Genomic DNA, 20,086 nt, shown 5'->3' on the forward strand with positions numbered 1-20,086 from the left:
GTGAGTTCTCTGCAGAAGGTGCTCGAGGTTGCCCCTGATGAAAAGGGTCAGGGCTTTGCTGCACCTCCCGCCACGTTGTGTGAGACGTTGCTCAGAACTGTGGGTAGCACTGCTGTCACAGGGCCGGTGGGTGCACTACGTCTGGATTTGGCCTTTCCAAGACACTCAGAAACTCTGTCCCAGGAATCCAGCGTCCCTGGCTGAGCCCGGTGTCTGGGGTTAGTCACCTGGAAGGAAGGGTCCTGGGGACCGGCCTGGCCTGCATGTTAGTGGGAGGAAGAGGAGGTGGTCCAGGTGCTGGTGGAAAGGTAGGGGGAGCCCAGGGGTCCTGGCAGCATCAGAACACGGCATGAGGGGGAGGGCGACGTGGAGGCCAGACCGCGGGAGAAGGTTGCTGTGACCTTGGCTGCAGGAGGGGAGGAGCAAGCTGTGGGTTCTAGTTGCTGAGCGGGGAGGCAGTGAAGGCTTTGTTCATAGGGTTGCAGAGAAACAGGCAGGGACTGGAGACTGTGGCCAAGGAGGATTTTGTTCAAAGATGAGGGGCGGTGCCTTAGGGAACCAAGGGGCTGGCACAGTGGTGACAAATGTGGACACTGGGAAGGTGGAGCCCCCAGGAGGCCCCTGAACAGGTTGGGGCTCCCCTTGCCCAGGAGCACAGCCTTCGTCCTGAGGGAGGGCTCCGGCCTGACTACAATTTGAGAGGAGGCCACCAGACTGGGTGTTTCCCGAAGCCCCATCAGCAGGGAGCCGAGAAGGTGGAGGGAGAGAGGAGGCAGGCCGGGCCCCAGGAGCCAGAGGTGAACCCCGGCAGAAGCTGCCAAGAGAGGGGAGGAGTGGGGTTCACAAACCACACAGCATCTCTCTGGGTCCAGCCCCAGGGGCTGCCAGGAGCCCATGCTGCCAAGACCAGGGAGGAACAGTACAGACTGACCCTGGGGGGCAGTGAGCCGGGAGGGGTGGGGGCCTTGCAGGTTGCAGCCCAGGAGGCCACACCTGGGGACTGTTCATGGAGGCTGGGGTCCAAGGGCTCACGAGACAGACCTCTGTGGATACAGCAAGCAGTGGGAGGGTGTCGGAAGGCCCATTAGGACAGAGGGTAGACCATTGGTCCAGGGCGGTGGGGACAGGAGTGGGTGCAGCGAGCACTGATGGAGAAGCTGGGTTGTGTGGATGGGGATGGAGGAAGTCGGAGGTAGGTGGTAGGCATCTATGGATGGGGCCCTGGCCTGGGGCATGTGCCAACACTCAGCTCTGGACCTGAAGTCCAGGACAACTGGGGGCCCTTGAGGAGAGGGAGTGGGGACAGTCTGATGGAGAAGCTCGGAGCTGCTTTCATGACAGTAATTGGCTAACGTCTTGCCCAGCCAGATGGGGCAGGTGGGCTGGGCGGCCCATTGAGTCCTCACTGGAAGTGGATCCTGCCCCCACTCTGGGTCTAGATGCAGTCTGGGGGGCAACGCAGGCCCGTTTCTGGTGCCCACACCTGTACCATCTGTAGGACCACCTCTCCTCCCCCAAGCTATGTGCCTCTGGTCTAACTGAGGCTGGGACATGACCCTATACAGTGCCTTGGGGACCCCTGCATCACACTGGGGTGTGAGGGCCTCCATGACCCCACCCATTTCTGCCAGCATCCACAGCACCCCAAGAATTGGGTGGGGGCTGGGCCAGGGTCCCAGAGATGTGGGAGACTCTTGAAGACCCTCCATCCCATTTGATTGTCTACTGGTCTTGATTGATGGGTGTCATAGCCTGCCAGGGGCTGCTCCTGGGGTCAGGTGTAAGGAGACTAAGCAGACCATCCCCTGGGACTTCTTTCTGTGGGGGGTGAGGCTGGATGCTGAAATAAGCTGTCAGGGGTGACCGGGCCGCAAAGCTGGTGGGGCAGGGTGCCCCATGGCCTGTGCTAGGGACAGAGTATGGCCACGTAGCCGCTTCCGGAGCTGGCTAAGCAAAGTGCAGATGTGTCTTCCTATTGCCAAAGTAAAATGCTGCCCCGAGTAGTGGTAACCACGAAAGCTGGAGAAAGGTACAGAAGTCAGATATGAGCAGCGGTGGGGCAGAGGCCCTCAGGGAACGCGGACGCCGTGGACCAGTTTGGTGGCTAACTTTAGGAGAACGTTGGGACCTAGTGGGGCGGTAAAAGCTCCTACGTTCCGACTCATAACTCCAGGCAGAGTGGGGGAAGTGTCACAGTGCTGGTCGTCCACCGTTGGCTGGGCCGAGCACAACATGACACGGAACGGGCTTCAAGGACAGTATTCGATGTTCAGCTAACGAATACCATCTGGGCTCCAGGCCTTTCAAGGAAAAAGTCTGTCTGGGGATTTTCCATGCCTCAAACCTGCCTCGGCCACATGAGGAGGCCAAAGGCACCCACGGCAACCGTGTCCAGCAGACTTGGGAGTTTGGGATGAAGTAGAAGGCACTAGGGGTCCCGGGGGATGGTCCTGATGCCTGGAATGCTCAGCAGCGTGTGTCTCACCCTCACTCTGGCTTGAGCCCTAAGGCTGCTGCCTGAGGGATGGGGGCACGTGTCAGAGCGTTCCCCGCGCTCGTTGCCCTGGCTGCTTTGCTGCCGTCAGTGGGCCCAGGGTGGCTCCGTGAGCCTCTTAGGCCGAGGACCAGACCTACCCCGTGAAGGAGGTTCTTGGCCTGATGCACAGGGACCCCTGCCCCACAGCCTCTCCTGGTTCACATCCTGGGGAGCTCCCCAAGCCCTAGCCCCACCTGCTCCCCATGGGGACACACATCCCTCTTGGGGGTGTGCTTCCGGGCTGGGTTCTCCGGGCAGCACACCTATCTTGTTAAGTGGGGTCCCTGCTCTGGTGAACAAGCAGGAGGCCCAGGAGAATCCCTGCCACTTGTCCAAGAGGTGAGACCCTAGAGTTTACTTGACCACCCCGGGCATCACCCCAGGACACTGCCTCCTGTCCCACCAGCTCCCCCACATGGCTGTGCCCCGCCAAGGGACTTCTCCCCTCAGATCTCACCCTACAGACTCCCAGAGCCTCACTCACGTGTCCCGCCAGCTCTGCCTAGACATTGAGAGGCGCTGGGATCACACCAGGGGCACCCCAGTTCTTGTTTCGAGGATAGAGCAGTGGAGAGGGCAGCTCTTACTCCACTGTCACTCTGTTGCCACCCCTGGCCCAACTCTGGCTGCCTTTCCTTCTCACTGTCACATAAGGGGTCCTCCCTCCTCAGGGTCAGATATGGAAGGTCCTCCCTCTTCAGGGTCAGTAGGGGGGGGTCTTCCCTCCTTAGGGTCAGTTGGGGGGGGTCTTCCCTTCTCAGTGTCAGATGGGGGGTCCTCCCTCCTCAGGGTCAGTTGGGGGGTCCTCCCTCCTCAGGGTCAGTTGGGGGGTCCTCCCTCCTCAGAGTCAGATGAAGGGTCCTTCCTCCTCAGGGTCAGATGAGGCGTCCTTCCACCTCAGGATAAGTTGGGAGGGTCTTCCATCTCAAGATAGTCTAGCACCCCATGAGGAGGGAACCCTGGCAGAAAGAAGGAGCCTGAACCCCTCCCCACCAAGCACATTGGCCCTAAACATGGCTCACACCCCCATCATCAAATATCCATGGAAGAGGTCCCCTCCATCCCTTTGGGTTCCGGGTCACCTTTCCTGCTGTCCGAGGGCATGGCTCCCATCCAGGCTGTTGCCCCCAGACTGCTCTGGGGATCGGCCTCTTCCTATGTCTGGGCTCTGGTCAGACCCCAGGGGGTTGTGTGTGGCAGGCATGCGTCCACGCGTGAGTTCACGTGAGTGCATATGAACACCAGCATGTCCTGTGGACGGACTCAGGGAGCATCTGCGAGGGCCTTGTCTCGGGTCACAGGGACCTGACCACATTCTGTGTTGAATGAGGTCGGGGCTGGGAGATAGGATATGGGTAGGGGCTTCATGAGGAGAGGCTCGCATACAGGTGTGCAACACACGTGTAGAAATGCAGGCGGGCATACGTAGGCACGTAGACAGGTGCGTAAGCACAGGTGTGTGATCCAGGCATGCGTGCGCGGGGGCACACACACGTGCACTCTTGAGCGTCCCTGGGCCTCCCCTCCTTGGGATGTTAGCTGGAACAGTGAAGGAGTAATTGCATTTGGCATTTGGGGATGCAGCCTTGCCCCGGCAGGAGACTCTGTGCTTCTGTCTGTTCGCAAAGTGAGGCTTTCTGTGTTCCTGTCCTCAGGGACCCCCAGAGGAGACCAGCTCGGACCCTGGGCCTTGGGCAAGGGGCCTGGGGTGGCTGGGAAGGTCATGGCCCCCATGGCTTCAGGAACTCCCTCACCCAGGAGCTGATGGGCGTCTCCCGCAGGGCCCTCAGATGGGACAGTCATGAGATGCTTCCTGGAGGGGGCTTCGTAGGGTCAGAGTGGACCAGGAGGCAGCCGGGGGTGGGGTGAGAGCCGGGTGTAGGTCCGCTCACCCCAGCCAGTGGTGGGGAGGCCCCAGTTGTCACCCCAGACGCCTGCTCCCCCAAGTCTCTCACCCCAGTGCTTTTCCCACCCCAGCTCCGCTTACTCCAACATCCACCAGGAAAGGAAAATGGGCAAAACCAGTGGAGACAAACCTGAAAGGGACATTGGCCCTAAGAGGGGTCCAACAGGAGGGAGTTCTAGGGTCCAGGAGCTCTGGGCAAAGGACCAGAGAGACAGGGAGTAGACCCAGCACAGACCAGAGACAGACCCACAGATGTGGGATTCCATGCAAGAAAAGAAGGAGCTGGCCAAGAGCGCCCCGGACGTGGGGTGGGGAGACGGATACAAGCAAAGCTTCCCCTGTGTCTCACGGCATTCACAAAACAGGACACAAAGACCTCAGAGTTACAGAGAACAAGTACAAGATTTTAGAAGACCACATAGCGTACTTTATAACCCTGAGATAGAGAAGTCCTTAAAACACAATACAAACACTCACAAACAGGAAAAACACCCAAGTAAAAAGCGCGCACATGGAAAGACATGGTGAGCAAAATTAGAACTCAAGGATCGGTCGATAGGAGAGTTGCAGCGTGTCTTACAGGACCGGGGTTAACGCGGAGCACACGGCCCACTCCTCCGGCCGTCCTCCCCTCCAAGGGTTCCTCCAGGTGCAGGTGTGCTGAGAAGCCAGCCGGCAGGAGAGCCCTGCGGTCAGAAGACTAGCCTGCAGCTCTGCAACCGGACCCCCCACGGAGCCTCCCTTCGTGAGGGACACCCCCCTTCTCTGCCTTTCATCTTTTCCAAAATGAATCCCAAGCAAGGGCCCGAAGCCGAAGCAGCGAGCAGCCAGAAGCGATTGCAACAGCTAGTAGCCAAGGAGAGCTCGCACATCTTGAGACGCCGGGAGATGCCGCGGAGAGAACCCTCCTCTGGTCTCCGGGCTAAGGCCTCGCACTGGCACGCGAGCTGTAGCAGAAACGAAGCACCTCTCTGTGCAAAACGCCCACATTTTCATTTGCGGGTCCTGCCCGCTTAGATCCCGCGCTCTCCTCTGAGGGCTGCCCTGGATCTCAGGCCAGCAGCCACCACGCAGGGCGCCCCACCGAGCTCCAGAACCCCGGCTCCCGGAAGCCAGGGCCGGGCGGCTGGTGACGTCCCACGTGGCTGCCCACACTCCGCACGGGGCTGACCCAAGGCCGGGGAGAGCAGTGAGGACAGCCAGACGGTGCGCAGGCTCCTGACCCACAGACTCCCAGAGGGGGGCAAAACGGAGTCCCTGGTGTCATGCAGAGACCCCAGCGGCTAAGGGACTGAGGATGTCACCGGGACCAGCACCAGCCCAGGACACCCCGGGACTGGTAGCCGGTGGAAGCAGGGGAGGGTTGCGGGGGCCTATCGCCGATCTGATCCCTTTAGAGGGGGAGGGTTTTTGCAGCAAAGTGTCAGACCCCTCAGACACTGACCCCTCCGTGTCTGACCACTTACAAAAGGCAGCTGCCAACGAAGGCTTGGCCCCATGGCTCCCCAAACAGAACTGAGATCCACCGAGCCCCTTCCCTGCGTGAGCGTCAGCAGCGGTCGGTGCCGAGAGCTGACCCGGACCGGACCGAGGCCTCGCTCGACGCCCCTGCGCGCCCACGGACTGACTTCACGTTTGCTTTGTTAACTTCCTGCCCCTCTGTTATCTCGTTTGTTGGGGAGCTTGTCTTCTGTCCTGCCTCCCATGCCGTGTAAGAAGCCGAGCTGAATCTCGTGCTGAAACGTCACTGAGGTTGAAATCCTGAACCTGCTTTATCACGGTGATTAATAATGCCGACATTTGGAAAGACACGGCTCGTCTGCGCGCCGTCACCACCTGCTCAGGACCCCTAGGCGGGAGGCCCCTCTCCTCCGAACGTCCAGGGGCCTGGCCCCACTGTCCTGGACGTCGGGGACTAGCATGTGTTTGCCTGACACAAAGGGCATTCAAACATGCTGCCGTCTAGCACCTGTCACCCTACCACGGAAACGAGGTTCCAGCACCAGTCAGCGGGGAGGACACAATCCTGGGGCGAAGAGTGCTTCCTTGAAATTGCACACGTTTAAACTCAGCTTTCTGGAAAATTCACTGCATTCCGCAGACCAGCAAAGCCGGGCCCATTCCCCCCTGGAGGGGAGGGGGCTGACTCAGTTCTGACAGGACCCCCTTTGTGCCCCCTGTGGCCTGGGCTCCGTGTGCACACACAGGGCGTGGGGCCCCTCCCCTGCCTGTGTCTCACAGACTCCGCCAGTCTGCCTGCCACACGACAAGGTTGCTGAGGATCCAGCGTGTGATGGAAGCTCAGGGCAGCGGTCAGACCCCGGGATGGGGGAGAGGAAGGGCCACGCCCTGTTCCTGGAGAAGGTGGAAAGCAGGAAGGCGCTTCTGGCGTCCAGCCAGGTGGAGCCTGTGTGGGTGAGATCAGCCTGGCCTCGCCAGCCAGTGAGGTTGGCGGCAGGTCAAGACTGCTCCAGTCCTGATGGGACCCAAGAAAGCAAAGCCTGTAGTCCGAAGCTTTTTCTCGGTGGGGCCGACCCCGGCCTCAGCCCCTCCCAGTGCCCCCGAGACAAGCAGGAGGCAGGAAGGCCATGGGGCAGACGTGTCGGAAATGCACGGACTGGGACGAGGGCTGGGTCACCCAGGATGAGGCCAGAGAATGTTCTGCAGTGCTGGCCACCAGCTCCAGGTGCACACGCCTCTGTGTGTGTGTGCGCGCGCGTGTGCGGGTAACGTGGGCTTGGGAGTGTGTGCCTGTGTGCACGTGTTACTGAACACACGTGTGACTAGCATGTGGAGCCCGGAGGAGGAAGGACTAGGTGGGGCCCCAGGAGAGCAAGGGAGTGCAGGTGGTCCAGGCTCCTGACCCTCTGGGGTGGGCTGTGCCTGAGAGGCCAGGAGACCCCAGCCCTCCTTCCCACTAATGCCTGTTGTGCCTATACCCCAAAGCCTCAGTCAGCTCCTGTGACAGAAGACCCTGGACCCTTCCCCAAGGTCACAGGGATTCAAACCCAGGCCCAGGGGCTGTGCCACACCCCTGAAGTGGGCCAGGTGGGGGCTGGTGCAGTCTTCTCTCCAAGAAGCCCCCGGGGGGACGCTCCTGCAGTCAGGGGGTCCCAGTGCACCAAGGCCCCGGAAGGACCCACCTTGACGGACGCTGCTGAGGGCTGGGGAGCAGAGACTACAGGCTCCAGGTCCTGTGACGGGGGCCCACCACCCGGCGTAAGGCTGTGGAAGGGAAAGCAAGGAGGTGGAGGGAGAGCCCAGAGGCTCGGGCTCCCGGCAGGCCCCTGCCCTTTTCTGGGGAACAAACTCCAAGGGTTGATGTGGTGATAGGGACAAACAGATGTGCTGTGACACACCTGCCCTGTTTCAGGTGCCCCTTCAGTCCACAGACTCTGGCCTGAGCGGCTGGGGAGGGGGCCGCTCAGGGGGGAGGCAGGAGGCTGGGGCTCCCTCGGGACTCTTAGACCCCCACACTCTCATTCCCCCCTCTCCGCGGGCTCCGGCAGGGAGACACAGCTGGATCCCTTCCTTTCCCCTCCCCCCATCTGCCCACAGACCCGAGGAGGGGAGGGGGTGCCCAGAGACCCCGCGTGGAGAATCCACCCCTCAGAGCCGGCCCAGGCGAGGCGGCCTCACGCCATTGTCTCCGGCACCTGGTGGGGCTCGGGTTTCCTTATGCAAAGCTAAGCTTCCCACCCGCCCGCACCCTCCCACCCTCCCAGGACGAGCACAGTCCCCAGGGTGAGGCCACCACAAAACGCCCTGCCCCCATTGTTAGCTGGAAAACCAAAGAAGAGGCGGGGCTGAGGGGTCGCCGCGGACAGGTGCGTGGGACTCGGCGAGCAAGCTTGCAGAGGGAGTGGGCTGGGGCTGCCTCGGTCCCCTCCTAGTCTCAACTGGACCCAGCTGGTCAGCAGGAGTGAGGTCCGCTATCCGCACAAAGGTGCCTGCGGCCAAAGACCGAGGGCAAGTCGCCCCCGCCTCTGGCCCTCTTCCCCCCACAGGTCTGCTAGCCCGCCCCCGGGTCCAGAGCAGATCAGCGGGGGGAAGGGTTAAGCCTGCCTGGGCCACACCCTTGTTTGCCAGAGACCGGCACCTGCTCCTTAACTAACCCAGACAAATGAAGGTGAGATTGCCGGGTCCCACCAGAAAAAGGGTCCGCCCTCCTGTCTGTCTCACCACGCCTTGCCTGGGCAGAGACCCCCCCCACCCCAGGGGACCAGAGCCTGCCCCTCCAGCCCGTAGCGGAAGGCAGGTGTTAAAGTGTCGTGTTTGGATTCCACCAGAAAGCAAGCAGACTCAGCACCATACCCCACACCCTCCCCGCTGGAAGCTACTGTCCGGGCCTGCACCCCCAAAGCAGAGACCCCCCCTACACCCCGGGCTCTGTGCCCCCTTTGCTGTCTGGGAGTGATCAGAGCCACCTCTCAGGGTGATAGCCCTCCTAGCACCCACAGGACCATTGCATCAGCCACACACCAGAGACGGGCTCGGGCATTTCTTCTATGGCTTGACAGCTGACACCCCACAGGCCACCAGCAGGCCTTCTCCCCCTGCAGTCTTGCCAGTGCAGACTCCTGTGACCCCACCCATTCCGCTACACGGTGGCCGCAGCTGCCCACCACCCGCCAGCCCAGCCTGCCCACCTGGTGTGGACCCCATGACCCCCTCCGCAGGGCAAGGGGGATCCACATTCTCCACTCACTGCCCCCCAAATGCTTGTGTCCTGCAGGCCTCTGCTCAGCCCAGAGCCCTCCAGGGATGCCTCCTCCACCCCTACCATCCCTAGCCCATGTCTTTCTCACCAGCTGCCCACCCCCCACCTCTCCAGGGCACGGCGGGGGGGGGGGGGCGGGGATAAATGGCTCTCTTGGCCTCAGAGGGTGTGTGTGGACACAAAGCTATGGGTCTGGACACATCCCCTGAGTTCCCTCTACAGGCACCCCATGAGCTTAGAAGGGGGCCATGGCAGGCCCCTCAGCCCAGGCTTGGGCATGCACCATCACCCCTGTGGCCACAGACCACAGTAACCCCGAGGCCCTGCTTTCTGACCTGGGGGCACATCCCACACAGGACCACACGAGGAGGACGTGGACCGCATTCAGGAAGCACTCCTACTGATAGATTATTCACATCTGTTCCCAGCTCAGTGCTCACTGGCTGTACCCTGGCAATGTGGTGGGTGTTTACACCATGGAAAGGGACAAATGCCACCACCAGGTGCCCACCCCCTGCCCTGGGGCCAGCTGTCAAACATTTACTAGCTCACCATGGTCTGGGACCATCCCATTCCCTGGGGATGGAGATGGCAAGACCCTTCAGTCCCTGCCCAGGAAGGTGTGGAGGGGGTGTAAGGGTGCTGGTCTCATGACCCAAATGCCCCTGGGCAGCCTTGGGCCCCGTCAGTGGGGCAGTTAGAGCGGCAGTTAGTGATCTTGGGGCCCGGTTTTCCACAAGGCCCTGAGGGATGGTCAGAGGCTGCAGGCAACACACCTGCCTTGGGAGGTGGGGTCACAGGGTCGGGCTCTCCCAGGCGTCCAGCACATTGGACATTAAAACCCTCTGAAGCCACAGCTATGTTGGTCTGGGCTCAGGCTGGAGCAGCCCCCTAGGGGAGCTGCTGGAGGGGGGTGTGATTAACGTCAGGACGTCCACTGGCCCCCTCCACACCACTCCCTTCTGGCCTGGAGGGAACCTGGTAAAACACACACACACACACACACACACACACACACACACACACACTCCCAGAGTGGACTCTAGTGAGGCTTGGGTTTGAGCCAGGGTCAGTGTTAGCCACAGACCTGGCCCCCAGCCTCTGTGGGTCCTCCTTCCTGGGCCTTGGTGGTCAGTTGCCCCCTCCTCAACAGGGCCCTGTCATCTGCAAGTCCTTCTTGTGGGGCCAGTCCTTCTGTGGGGCTTCACCCCCACCCCCAAATCCCATACTCTGCCTCTGAATGCAGTTTCTTGGGGGCCAGCACAGATGTGGGCCTTGGACACGGATCCCTTCTCCAGGGTGGTCTGTGTGACCACATTCTGGGCACCTGTTTGCAGAATGCTGGAAAGAGTTGGCACCCATTCTGTGGGGGACCCAGGAAGCCCTGCAGACACCACCCACCCCCAAGACCATGAGAAGTTCTCAGAGATGCCCAGGGTGTAATGTCAGCTCCAGGGCCCCAGCGTTGCAGGCCTGCCTGCGTAGGGACCTTCCCTCTGTCAAGACCACCTCACCTGCTGGGGTGACACACAGTGACGTCCTGGGAGGCAGGGAGAGCCCACCTCGGATGTTGTTATTGGTGTTAACAGGATGTGAGGAATGGGTTTACGGAGAGAAGTGACTGATCTGTTCTGGTGTTCAGAGTGGGATGGAGAGGTAGGGCGAGGGCAGAAGAAGACCTGACAGGGGTTTGTGCAGGGAGAGCACAAGCCTGGACCTGGGATTTCCCAGTGAGCTGAAGTTCAGTTGTGCCCTTACATTAGGGTCTGTTTCTTAGGAGAGAGAGAACATCAGTGTCTTCCCAACAACTAGCTTTTCATAGGCACCAAGTAAGGGAACTCACAGCAAAGAGTGCAAATTAATCAAAGTGTTATTTTTCGGGAAAACCAAACACAGAACCTACATTCCGGGACGCTTCCCTCTCCCCAGACCAATGACCCACTGGGTCAAACTCCAGAAAACTCTGCGCTTGTCCAAACAGACCCAGGAACCCCCGGCCTAGCCTGTTGAGACATTTCGTGGATAGGCAGACATTGTGAGTGTCCCCAGGTTCCTGCTGCTGACCCTGGCACAGACCTGACAGGTTAGAGGGAAAGGCCATTTTCTGTCCCATGGGTGGTCCCAGGAGGCAGGTTTCTGCAAACAGTTAAAGGCCTTCCCGGGGTTCATCAAGCAGGGTAGGGAGCGAGAGATTCAAATGCGAGGCCAGTTGTCCCCCTGGTTGCCTTCCCGCCACTGCCTGGGAGCAGAGACTCTGAATCTAATGCAGGGGTTACCCGCCAGGAGTGGCCAGCTTGGCACTGGGGTCTGCTGAGGCCCCGGGCTCATGGGGGAGGACACCGTGCGCTGCCCGCGCCCAGCCCTTCTCGCTCATGGCACCCCTGAGCAGTCGAGCAGATGACATCTGCCCACACGGGGGCATCACACTCATGACCACCCCCTCTGTAAAGGGCACACAGGAACCAAAGACAGGGGACCCAGGCCCACCACCAGGGACACTGCAGACAGACCAGGACACCCGCCAGCACCCCACGGACAGACTACACACACTCAACACACCCAGCCAGCCCTTATGGAGCGCTCTCTCTGCCTCCCGTCACAGGGTGTGCGATGCCTCAGGACATCTCCATGCAGGCTCCCGGTTCTAGCGAGGTGAACAGACCACCTTCCCCGAAGGCCTGGATTCCCGCACAACACCAGAGCTTGCTTTCCTCATGTCCACCTCTACAGCTATTGGTGTTTGCTTTTTCAGTTTTGCAAGTGTGGCACCTCCCAAATGACACCTCACCTCCAATGAGGCCAGGTGCCCACCCAGGCCCCCTTCCAGCAGGTGCACAGCCCCCACTGCTCAGGGCTCCGCTGTCTCGTGGGGGTGGTTACCCTCAAAATGATAACTGATACTCAGCAGGGTAGCTTGGCCTGCTCCCCAAGGCCAGAAGCTCCTTCCCTTCCCAGCCTTGCTTCCCTGCTCCCTGAGGTACGCCTTCCCCCAGCACTCTTCTTACACAGGGTCCCCTGCCCTAGGCTCTGCTTCCAGAAAATGCACCTGTGTCTGCCTTCCTGACAAATAGTGAATCTGAACTTTTTTCAAGTCTGATTGCTCATGAATTTGCTCATTGGCTCACCAGGCCACAGCCCATACCCATCCTTCCATAGAGTTATTTGTGTTTTTCTTGACAATTTATGAGTTCTTAACTCTGATTCAACTCTGATTTAACTTTGATACCGTAAGTGTGACTGTAAGGAAATACAGGGAAAAATATATTTACTGTGATTCTCCAGAGTCTGCAGGAGAGGAAAACTTAAAAATACATTAATATCCTCAAAGAGAGAAGAGAAAATACTGTGACTACAGTAAAAGGTCAGAGTGCTGTAGAAATAAATATTCAGAGAACCAAAAGGAATTCTTGGAAATTAATATTACAGAATAAGTGAAAAGCTCAGTAAGGGAATTGGAACACAGAATTAAAGTATTTTCTTGAGGGGCGCCTGGGTGGCTCGGTCGTGAAGCATCTGCCTTCGGCTCAGGGTGTGATCCCAGGGTCATGGGATTGAGCCCCGTATTGGGCTCCCTGCTCTGCTGGGAGCCTGCTTCTCCCTCTCCCACTCCCCCTGCTTGTGTTCCCTCTCTCTCTGTCTCTCTCTCTGTCAAATAAATGAAGAAAACCTTTTAAAAAAATAATAAAGTATTTCCTTGAAAGTAAAGCCAGAAGACCAGGAAAAGGAATTAGGAAAGGTCAATAGAAGCCAGTCTAAGAGGTCCAGGATCCCAATATTTACCACAGAAAAAGAGAACAGAGAAAATAGAGGGAAGAAAGAATTTAAAATTAATAATTCAAGAAAATTTCTTGGAACTCAAGGACAGGAATTCCCAGACCAAAAGAGTCACTGGGCACTTAGCAGAAGGGATGGAAATGAAGCCACACAAAAGTCATTTTCATGAACTGTCAGAACAATGGGGACAAAAAGAAGCCCTTAAACACTTCCAGCAAGAAAAAAAAAAGTGGTTTTCATACCACAGATCAGGAGTTGTAACAACACCACATGTCCCCACAGCAGCGTCGGAAACTGGGGGACACTGGGATAATGTACTCCCAGTTTGGAGGAAGAATGAAGTTCTGTACACAACCAGACTATCGTGGAAGTGACAGCGGCTTAAAGGTATTTTAAAGCCATGTGTCTGCCATGTACCCTTTTTCAGAAAGCTACTGAAGGATATGCTCCATGAGAACAAGGACTAATTGAGAAAGAGGAAGACATGGGATCCAGGAAAATCCAACCCAGGGGAGAAGCAAAGGGAATCTTCAGGATGAAGACAAAGGAGATTTTGAAGTGCCAGCCCTGCCACAGACCCAGGAGGACTGACCGGGATGGGGCAGGGCATTAGCTCCTGGAGGTACCTCCTCAGAAATACCCCCATGTGTTTGAATTTAAGCCACTGGCAAGACTACGAGGATGAATTAGTAACGAGTTCAGAGAAAACTCAGCAAGCACGAAAAAGAAAGGCGATTATTAACTCCAGGGAAAACAACACGTGTGTGGGTTGGAACAATAACCATGGCATGCCATTGGCCTGGCGTGAATACAAATCTAATCCCCGAATACAGAGCTAACTAAAATTATAAAACAACCCCACTGGAAATATAAGGGATGCAAGTGCGTGTGGGAGTGGGGAGAGGTGGAAGAAGTAAATGCTGTCTTCCATAGAACGAATTCAGTGGATAACACCTAAAACTGAAACACCAAGAAGCTGTTGTTTAATCACGCGGTTACACAGATGCAGGTAAATAGCCCAAGAATTGTCTGGGATATGGAAGTGGTTTTCTTCTGGGATGGCATAGGGGGTGACTTGGAGCTGTGTTTGTCCAAGCCTTATAGGAATGTCTGACTCATACTACATACAAATATAACTTTGATAAAAAATGAAATAAAAATTCAGTTGGTATACCTTCCACCCAGTGAAGCCTGAGAATCGCTTCAGTGGTGTTGGAATGGCCTGTAATTAAAGCTAGCTAAAACTTGGCTGTGAACTTATCTGCCACCTACAATAACTGTCGCGCTCTCCAGCATCCATTTCCCATGATGAGGTCACACACAGTCTATCACCCCCACCCCGAGTTCCACCCTCCTGGGAAGACATGGTCTCGACCACATTCTGACCATTTTGCTATGTGACCACTCAAGGCCTAGCCCCACTGTGGAGCTGTCTTGTGTTTTAGGCCACATCTTGTTTCTTTTGTGTCCCCACATTACCATGACACCCTGGGCTCCAAATCTCGGCAGGGTTCGATTTCAGCTTTGATGGAGGAAGCTGGCCCTAACCCAACCAATCCCGACTTCCGTATCTTTACGGTAGGGCACAGTATACATGTGTCTTGTGACATGGAATAAATCTGGTTTCCTTGCTAGTGCTTTCTGGCCATTGTCATGTCTAGGAAATGTGAAGGATCTCAGTCTTGCTCCCTCCCTCCTTGGGCCCCCAGGATTCTGGCTGTCATCTTCAGAGACGGCTGGGGCATAAGCGAACAGTTTAGGGACTTAACAATCATCCTTCCCTAGAGGATGCTCAAAACCCCACACCCATCACAGAGGTCCAAGACCCCCATTCTGCCGGAGCCCGTGGGTCACCGTGTGGCCTTTTTGCACAGCCAGTGGGGCTGGATTTCCAACAGGTCACCGTGCCGTGCGACCTCAGGCCGCCTGCGTGGCCAGCACAGGCCCACCGGCCCCCTCCAGCTTTCCCTGATATTTTCCAACACTCCCAAAGGTGTGCCTTGGGCATAATCCCTCCCCATCCCCCAACAAATAGCAGAGACACCGCCAGCTTTCTGTAAGACCCCGTCAGCTGAAGCAGCCCCTTCCAAAGACCCCCACTCTCTCCCACAGGCTCGCGGGCTGGGGACCTGCCCATGGTCCCTGATGCCTCAGTGCCCCTGGCCACACCAGGACATCCTGGAGACCATGGGCTGGACCACAGCTCAGAAAGAAAAACTGCAGAGCTGGTGGGGGCTTTCAAGCCCGCTCCGCTCAGAAGTGATGAGGTCACCACAGACCCCACTAGACAAACTTCTCCCTGGTGCTTTCCAGGAAGCTTCAGTCCTACCTGGTCCCCGCAGGACGGCAGGGTGGCCGTGCAGTGTTGGCAGGCGCGGCTCCGCGGGACTGCCTTATCGTGGCCTGGCTGGGCGGAATGCGGTGGAAACCTTTGCCTGGTACAACCGGCCTCTGCAACACAGCCCAGGAATTTTGCGTTGAATAATTTTTAACTTCTGCTCTGAGAGAAAACCAGGGTTGTATATAGTGTCTGTCTACATAGGCATGCCAAGCAGCTCTCCCTTAGAAATAAATACCTCAATAATCACAAGGAACCCTGCTTTGGGGAAAAGAGAGAGAGGAACAGAAAGAAGAGGAAAAGAAAGCAGTCGCGAGGGCTTAGGGACCTCGCTGGCCCTCAGGCCGGGCTGCAGGCCAGGTCTTACCTCCTCTACTGGGGCGAAGTGAGGGAGGGCATCTCAGGGGGGCGCTGACTCCCGGGGTGCGGGCCGAAACCCTTCCTGACACTTCTCTGGGTGTGAAGCCGGCTTGACGACCACTCCCCCACCCGTCAGCCCCCCACCTCTCTTGCCCTGTAACCCCGCGCCCAGGACTGCGATTTCTCTCGTGTTTCAGAAACCTCTGTGACCTGCAGGCCCTGCCTTCACACTCCTGGCGGTTAATTCCGGACTCATCCAAGGCTTGGACCTGTAACCCCGTGGCTGGACGAGACAGAGGCCACACAGGGCTCTTGGCTGGCCCTGAGCGGAGTAACTGTTACACAGCGAGCCGGGAAACTCACAGCCTGAAACAGGAAGTTTTCCCTGAGAAGACCCGACTTTGTCCAGCTCTGGGACAGACATCGCTGACCCTCGCCGGTGCCCCAGGAGAGGCCTACAGACCCACGTGGGAGGGTGCCAGGTCACCAGGGAAGGGGGCATCACCACCCACTGCAGAGGACAAGTGTCCAGGTGGCCCAGCTCTGTTCTGCCGCGTGGGTCACGGGCTCGGCTCCCCGAGAATTGCCATAGGAACCCTGTGTGTTGGAGGGACTGAGCTTGGGAGGGGCTTTTGTCCAGCATCTGGAGGATGGGGCCAGGCAGAGAGTCCTGGGCAGGTGGGTCAGGAGGGGCTGGCTCCCACCACCCTTCCCTGCCCAGGCTCCCCAGCCTCTTCATAAAGCATTGTGTGATCCCTGAACACCCGCAGGCTCGCTCAAGGACAGCAGAAAGCTCACTTCATAATGACCTGGCTGAGGGGTCAGGGCCACTACAGGCCCTCTCTCCAAGCAGGGAGGGTACTATTCCAGGCCTAGGCTGGGAATAACCCTCAGGAACGTGCACGGGGGGGGCGGGGCTCCCCTCAGGACCTACACTTTTACACGGTGGGTGCCAAGGCGTAAGGAATAGGGGACACAGCAAGCTCAGGCAGGGCCACAGGCCAGGACCCCCGACAGTCGAGGGGCAACCTGTTGGGGCGTGGGCTTGGGCTGCAGGTAGCCGGGGCTCCTTGGACAAGAGGGCCTTAGTCCTTCTCACCTTGGGTGAGAGGAACAGGTCATGCGCCCCACTCCCTGCAGACCACACAGTTGCTTTGGGCGTGGGCGTTGTGAGCCCCTTTGTGCACAGAGCTGGCTGACGTGTCTCCCACCTCCAACTGTTCGCGCTGCATCAGATTTCAAGATGCATCATTGGCCCTTGAGCTTCCAGAAATGCTCCTAGCACTATGTGCTGCCCTCTTCGGGCTGCCGACCCGCGTGCTGGGATGCCTGCAGCTTCCGCGACAGCTCTGCGGGGACGCCCCCTCCCTGCTGGTGACACCCCGCCAGGCTGCCGTGTCCCCAGCCGCCCACACTGGTGCTCCGTGCTGGGCTGTCTGAGGGTGAATTCTTGTGATTCACTTTGGGCGGCTCCGATGGCTGACGTGCTTGACCGTGTTCCCGCGTGAGGCCTTCAGGCTCAGGGCCTCCTCCCCTGGAACAGGCTCGTTCAGAGCTTTTGCTCCTTTTCTCAATTTTTTGGGTGGGATTTCTATCTTTTTCCTGCTAAATTGCCAAACTCCTTGTATATCCTAGAAAGTGGTCCCTATGGATCTGCTCAACGAATCTGTCATGTCTGAAACCCTCACTTTGATAGAATCGAATGCATCCGTTGTTGGCTGGTGGTGTGCATGTCTGAGGCTTTGTTTCGGGTCTCCCTCCCCGGCCCTCCCAGGCCGCCAGGCATCAGGAGTTCTCCAGCCTGTCTTGCACATGCTATGGGGGGCATCCAGCCCTGTTTTGCTCCATATCCTGGTCCTGTTTCCCTGACTCCATCCCGGCTGACGTGTCCAGGTGCGGCCACCACGCATTCATCCCTGGGCTCTGCTGCTCCCTCCTGTCAGTGTCTCACTTTGCCCAAACCACCTGGTTTGTAAAACTGTCACATTGCCATGTGCCCGTGGACCCAGAAGAGCTGGCTCCCCTCTTCCCTCGTCGGGTCGTGATGTCTACTTAGTTATTCATGGCTTTTCTTGTCACAAATTTTAGAGCAAGTCTATCTAGTTCCTGAAAAACCTCCAACTGCAATTTTGACTAGGATTGCAGGGACTTTGGAGATCGTGCGGAAGCACGGGGTTTGTCTAACGCTCAGGTCCCCGCCCACGAGGACAGCGTGCCTCTCGCGCACTCAGACTACCCTCCGTAGGCTTTGCTTGGGGCTTGCGGGTCTCTCCACAGATGCTGTGTATACTCTTGCTGCAGTTAGCTCCCAGATACTTTATCATTTTCCTCTCTATTGTGATTTTTTTTTTCTAATTGGTTAATGCCAGTATATAGGATACTACTGATTTTTTTCATTGTTAAAAGTGAGGTGGGGCTGCCTGGGTGGCTCAGTCGGCTAAGTGACCGGCTCTTAATTTCAGCTCAGGTCTTGATCTCAGAGGCCCCACGCTGGGCTCCACGCTGGGCATGGACCCTACCTCAGAAAAAACAACGACAACAAAAATCTCACATTATGTAAAATTCACTTTTTTTTTTAAAGTAAGCTCCACACCCAACATGGGTCTTGAACTCATGACCCCGGTGTCAAGAGTTGGATGCACTTCCAGCTGAGCCAGCCAGGCGCCCTGAAATTAACCACTTTGAAGTGTATGTTCCAGCGGCACTCAGCATATTCACCTGAGCGCCACCACCTCTGCCCGTTCCGGAGCGCGTCTGTCCCCCGAGAAGCCCCGCCCCCGCAAATCCCCAGGTCCCGTTTCCGTTGTCCGTTCTGGACCGTTCGTGGTAATGGAATCACACAACACGAGACCTTTTATGTCTGGCTTCTCTATTATTCTCTCTTGTTATGTTGATCTTTTTCTTGTGATAAAACAGACTTCGCAGAAATTTACCATTTTAACCCTTTCTGGCACACAGCTCGGGGGCACGAGGCACGTTCACACTGTTGTGCAACCATCCCAACGTCCGTCTCCAGAACTTTCCATCCCGCCAAGCTGACGCTCTGTCCCATGAAACACTCACTCGCACCCAGCCACCGGTGCCGCCGTCCACTGCCCGTACGGCTTTGGTCAGTCCATTTTCTTCGGATAAGTGAGGCCATACGGTAGTTGTCCTTTGGCGACTGGCTGATTTCACGCAGCGTACTGTCCTCAAGATAATGCTCCTGGTGTTTGTAGTCCTCCATCCAGCATTCTTGCTGGGCTCTGATTCTAATAGTTCGCCCGTCAGTTCTGTTGGTTTTTCTGGATAGATGCTCACATCTTCCGTAAATAACATCAGCTTTTATGTCTTCTCTCAAACCCAGATGCTGTGCCTCTCGCTGATTTTTCTTTCATCACCCTGTTGAGCAGGTCTCCAGGACCATGTGAGCTTGTAGCCGTGCCGTGGGGCACCCTGACCCGACCCAGGTCTGAAAGAGAACGGGTGGGAGGCTTCCCCAGGTCCTGTGAGGTCTGGTGTGAGATTTCATCACGTTGTTGAACTCTTAGGAACACTTCGCTAAGAGGGATCTTCAAAATCACAAATGGGTTGGTTCTAACATTTATTAACCTTTTCCTGCATCAGCCGAGGTGATCACACTTTTCGGAATCTGTCAAACCACTCTTGCATTTTGTGAGGAAACTTTTGGTCACCATGTGTCGTTTTTAACACACCGCTTCGTTGGACTAGTTACCGAGAGGGTCTCCAAACGCCGCATCCCCGTCCCCACAGGTCAGCAGGGCCCACCTCCCCACAGCGTTGCCTGGCCTTGCTCTGCCCTGACCTCCCCTGGGCCTTTCCCCGTCTTGGGAGGAGGGGCAGCGCACGGGAGTCTGGACAGACTCCAGACGTCACAGACTGAACACCAGGCTTCCAAACACATCGGCAGGTCCCCCAGCTGCCTCCTTGCTGCCCATGTTCCCTGGGCTGGGTCCTGGGGGGTGAGCACGGTGGAAGGTCCCTTCCCTCACATCTGGGGGCATCATGAGGCCCCCTGGAAGTTGGGGGACCATCCACGGAGTCCGTGGCGGGTGGCGATGGCAGGTGTTGCGTTAGTGTGTTGTAAGATGTGGATTCTAATGACATTTAAACGTTTATGTAGGTCTCAGATGGAGAATCCAGCAAAGGGAACAGAGACAACATTTCAGAAAACAAATCATCACAGTCAGGGAACATATCTCATCCTTTCCAAGGGAGCACACAACAGAAAAAGAGCCTACTGTCCAATGCATTAGTCACTCAAAGAGCTGAGAAGTAGACTCGTCAGGCTCTCATGGTAAGTCCTGCAGGAGGCTGCACTTGGGAAAGTAACTGGCACCCAGAGTTAGAGAAACACAGAGACATCAAGCACCCCTGAGTTAAGTTCCCTCAAACCCTAGAGCTGCTGTGGGGTGGGCGCAGCATAAGGAGCAAGTAAAAAGCGGAAACCAG

General features: G+C 57.3%; 1 protein-coding gene across 1 annotated transcript; it reads right to left on the reverse strand.

Moving 5' to 3' along the window:
- Positions 1–231: 231 nt before the first annotated feature.
- On the reverse strand, positions 232–18,860 carry LOC148107255 (uncharacterized). Its single transcript, XM_087858728.1, is given in 7 exon segments — positions 232–710; positions 712–841; positions 1,033–1,394; positions 1,396–1,557; positions 7,586–7,667; positions 11,439–11,604; positions 18,698–18,860. Coding segments are annotated over 7 exon segments (1,509 nt in total). The 3' UTR covers positions 232–266.
- Positions 18,861–20,086: the final 1,226 nt, after the last annotated feature.

The sequence above is a fragment of the Ursus americanus genome, chromosome 33, assembly GCF_024610735.1.
Source record: "Ursus americanus isolate L20-20 chromosome 33, mUrsAme1.1.p, whole genome shotgun sequence".
Taxonomy (NCBI): Eukaryota; Metazoa; Chordata; class Mammalia; order Carnivora; family Ursidae; genus Ursus; species Ursus americanus.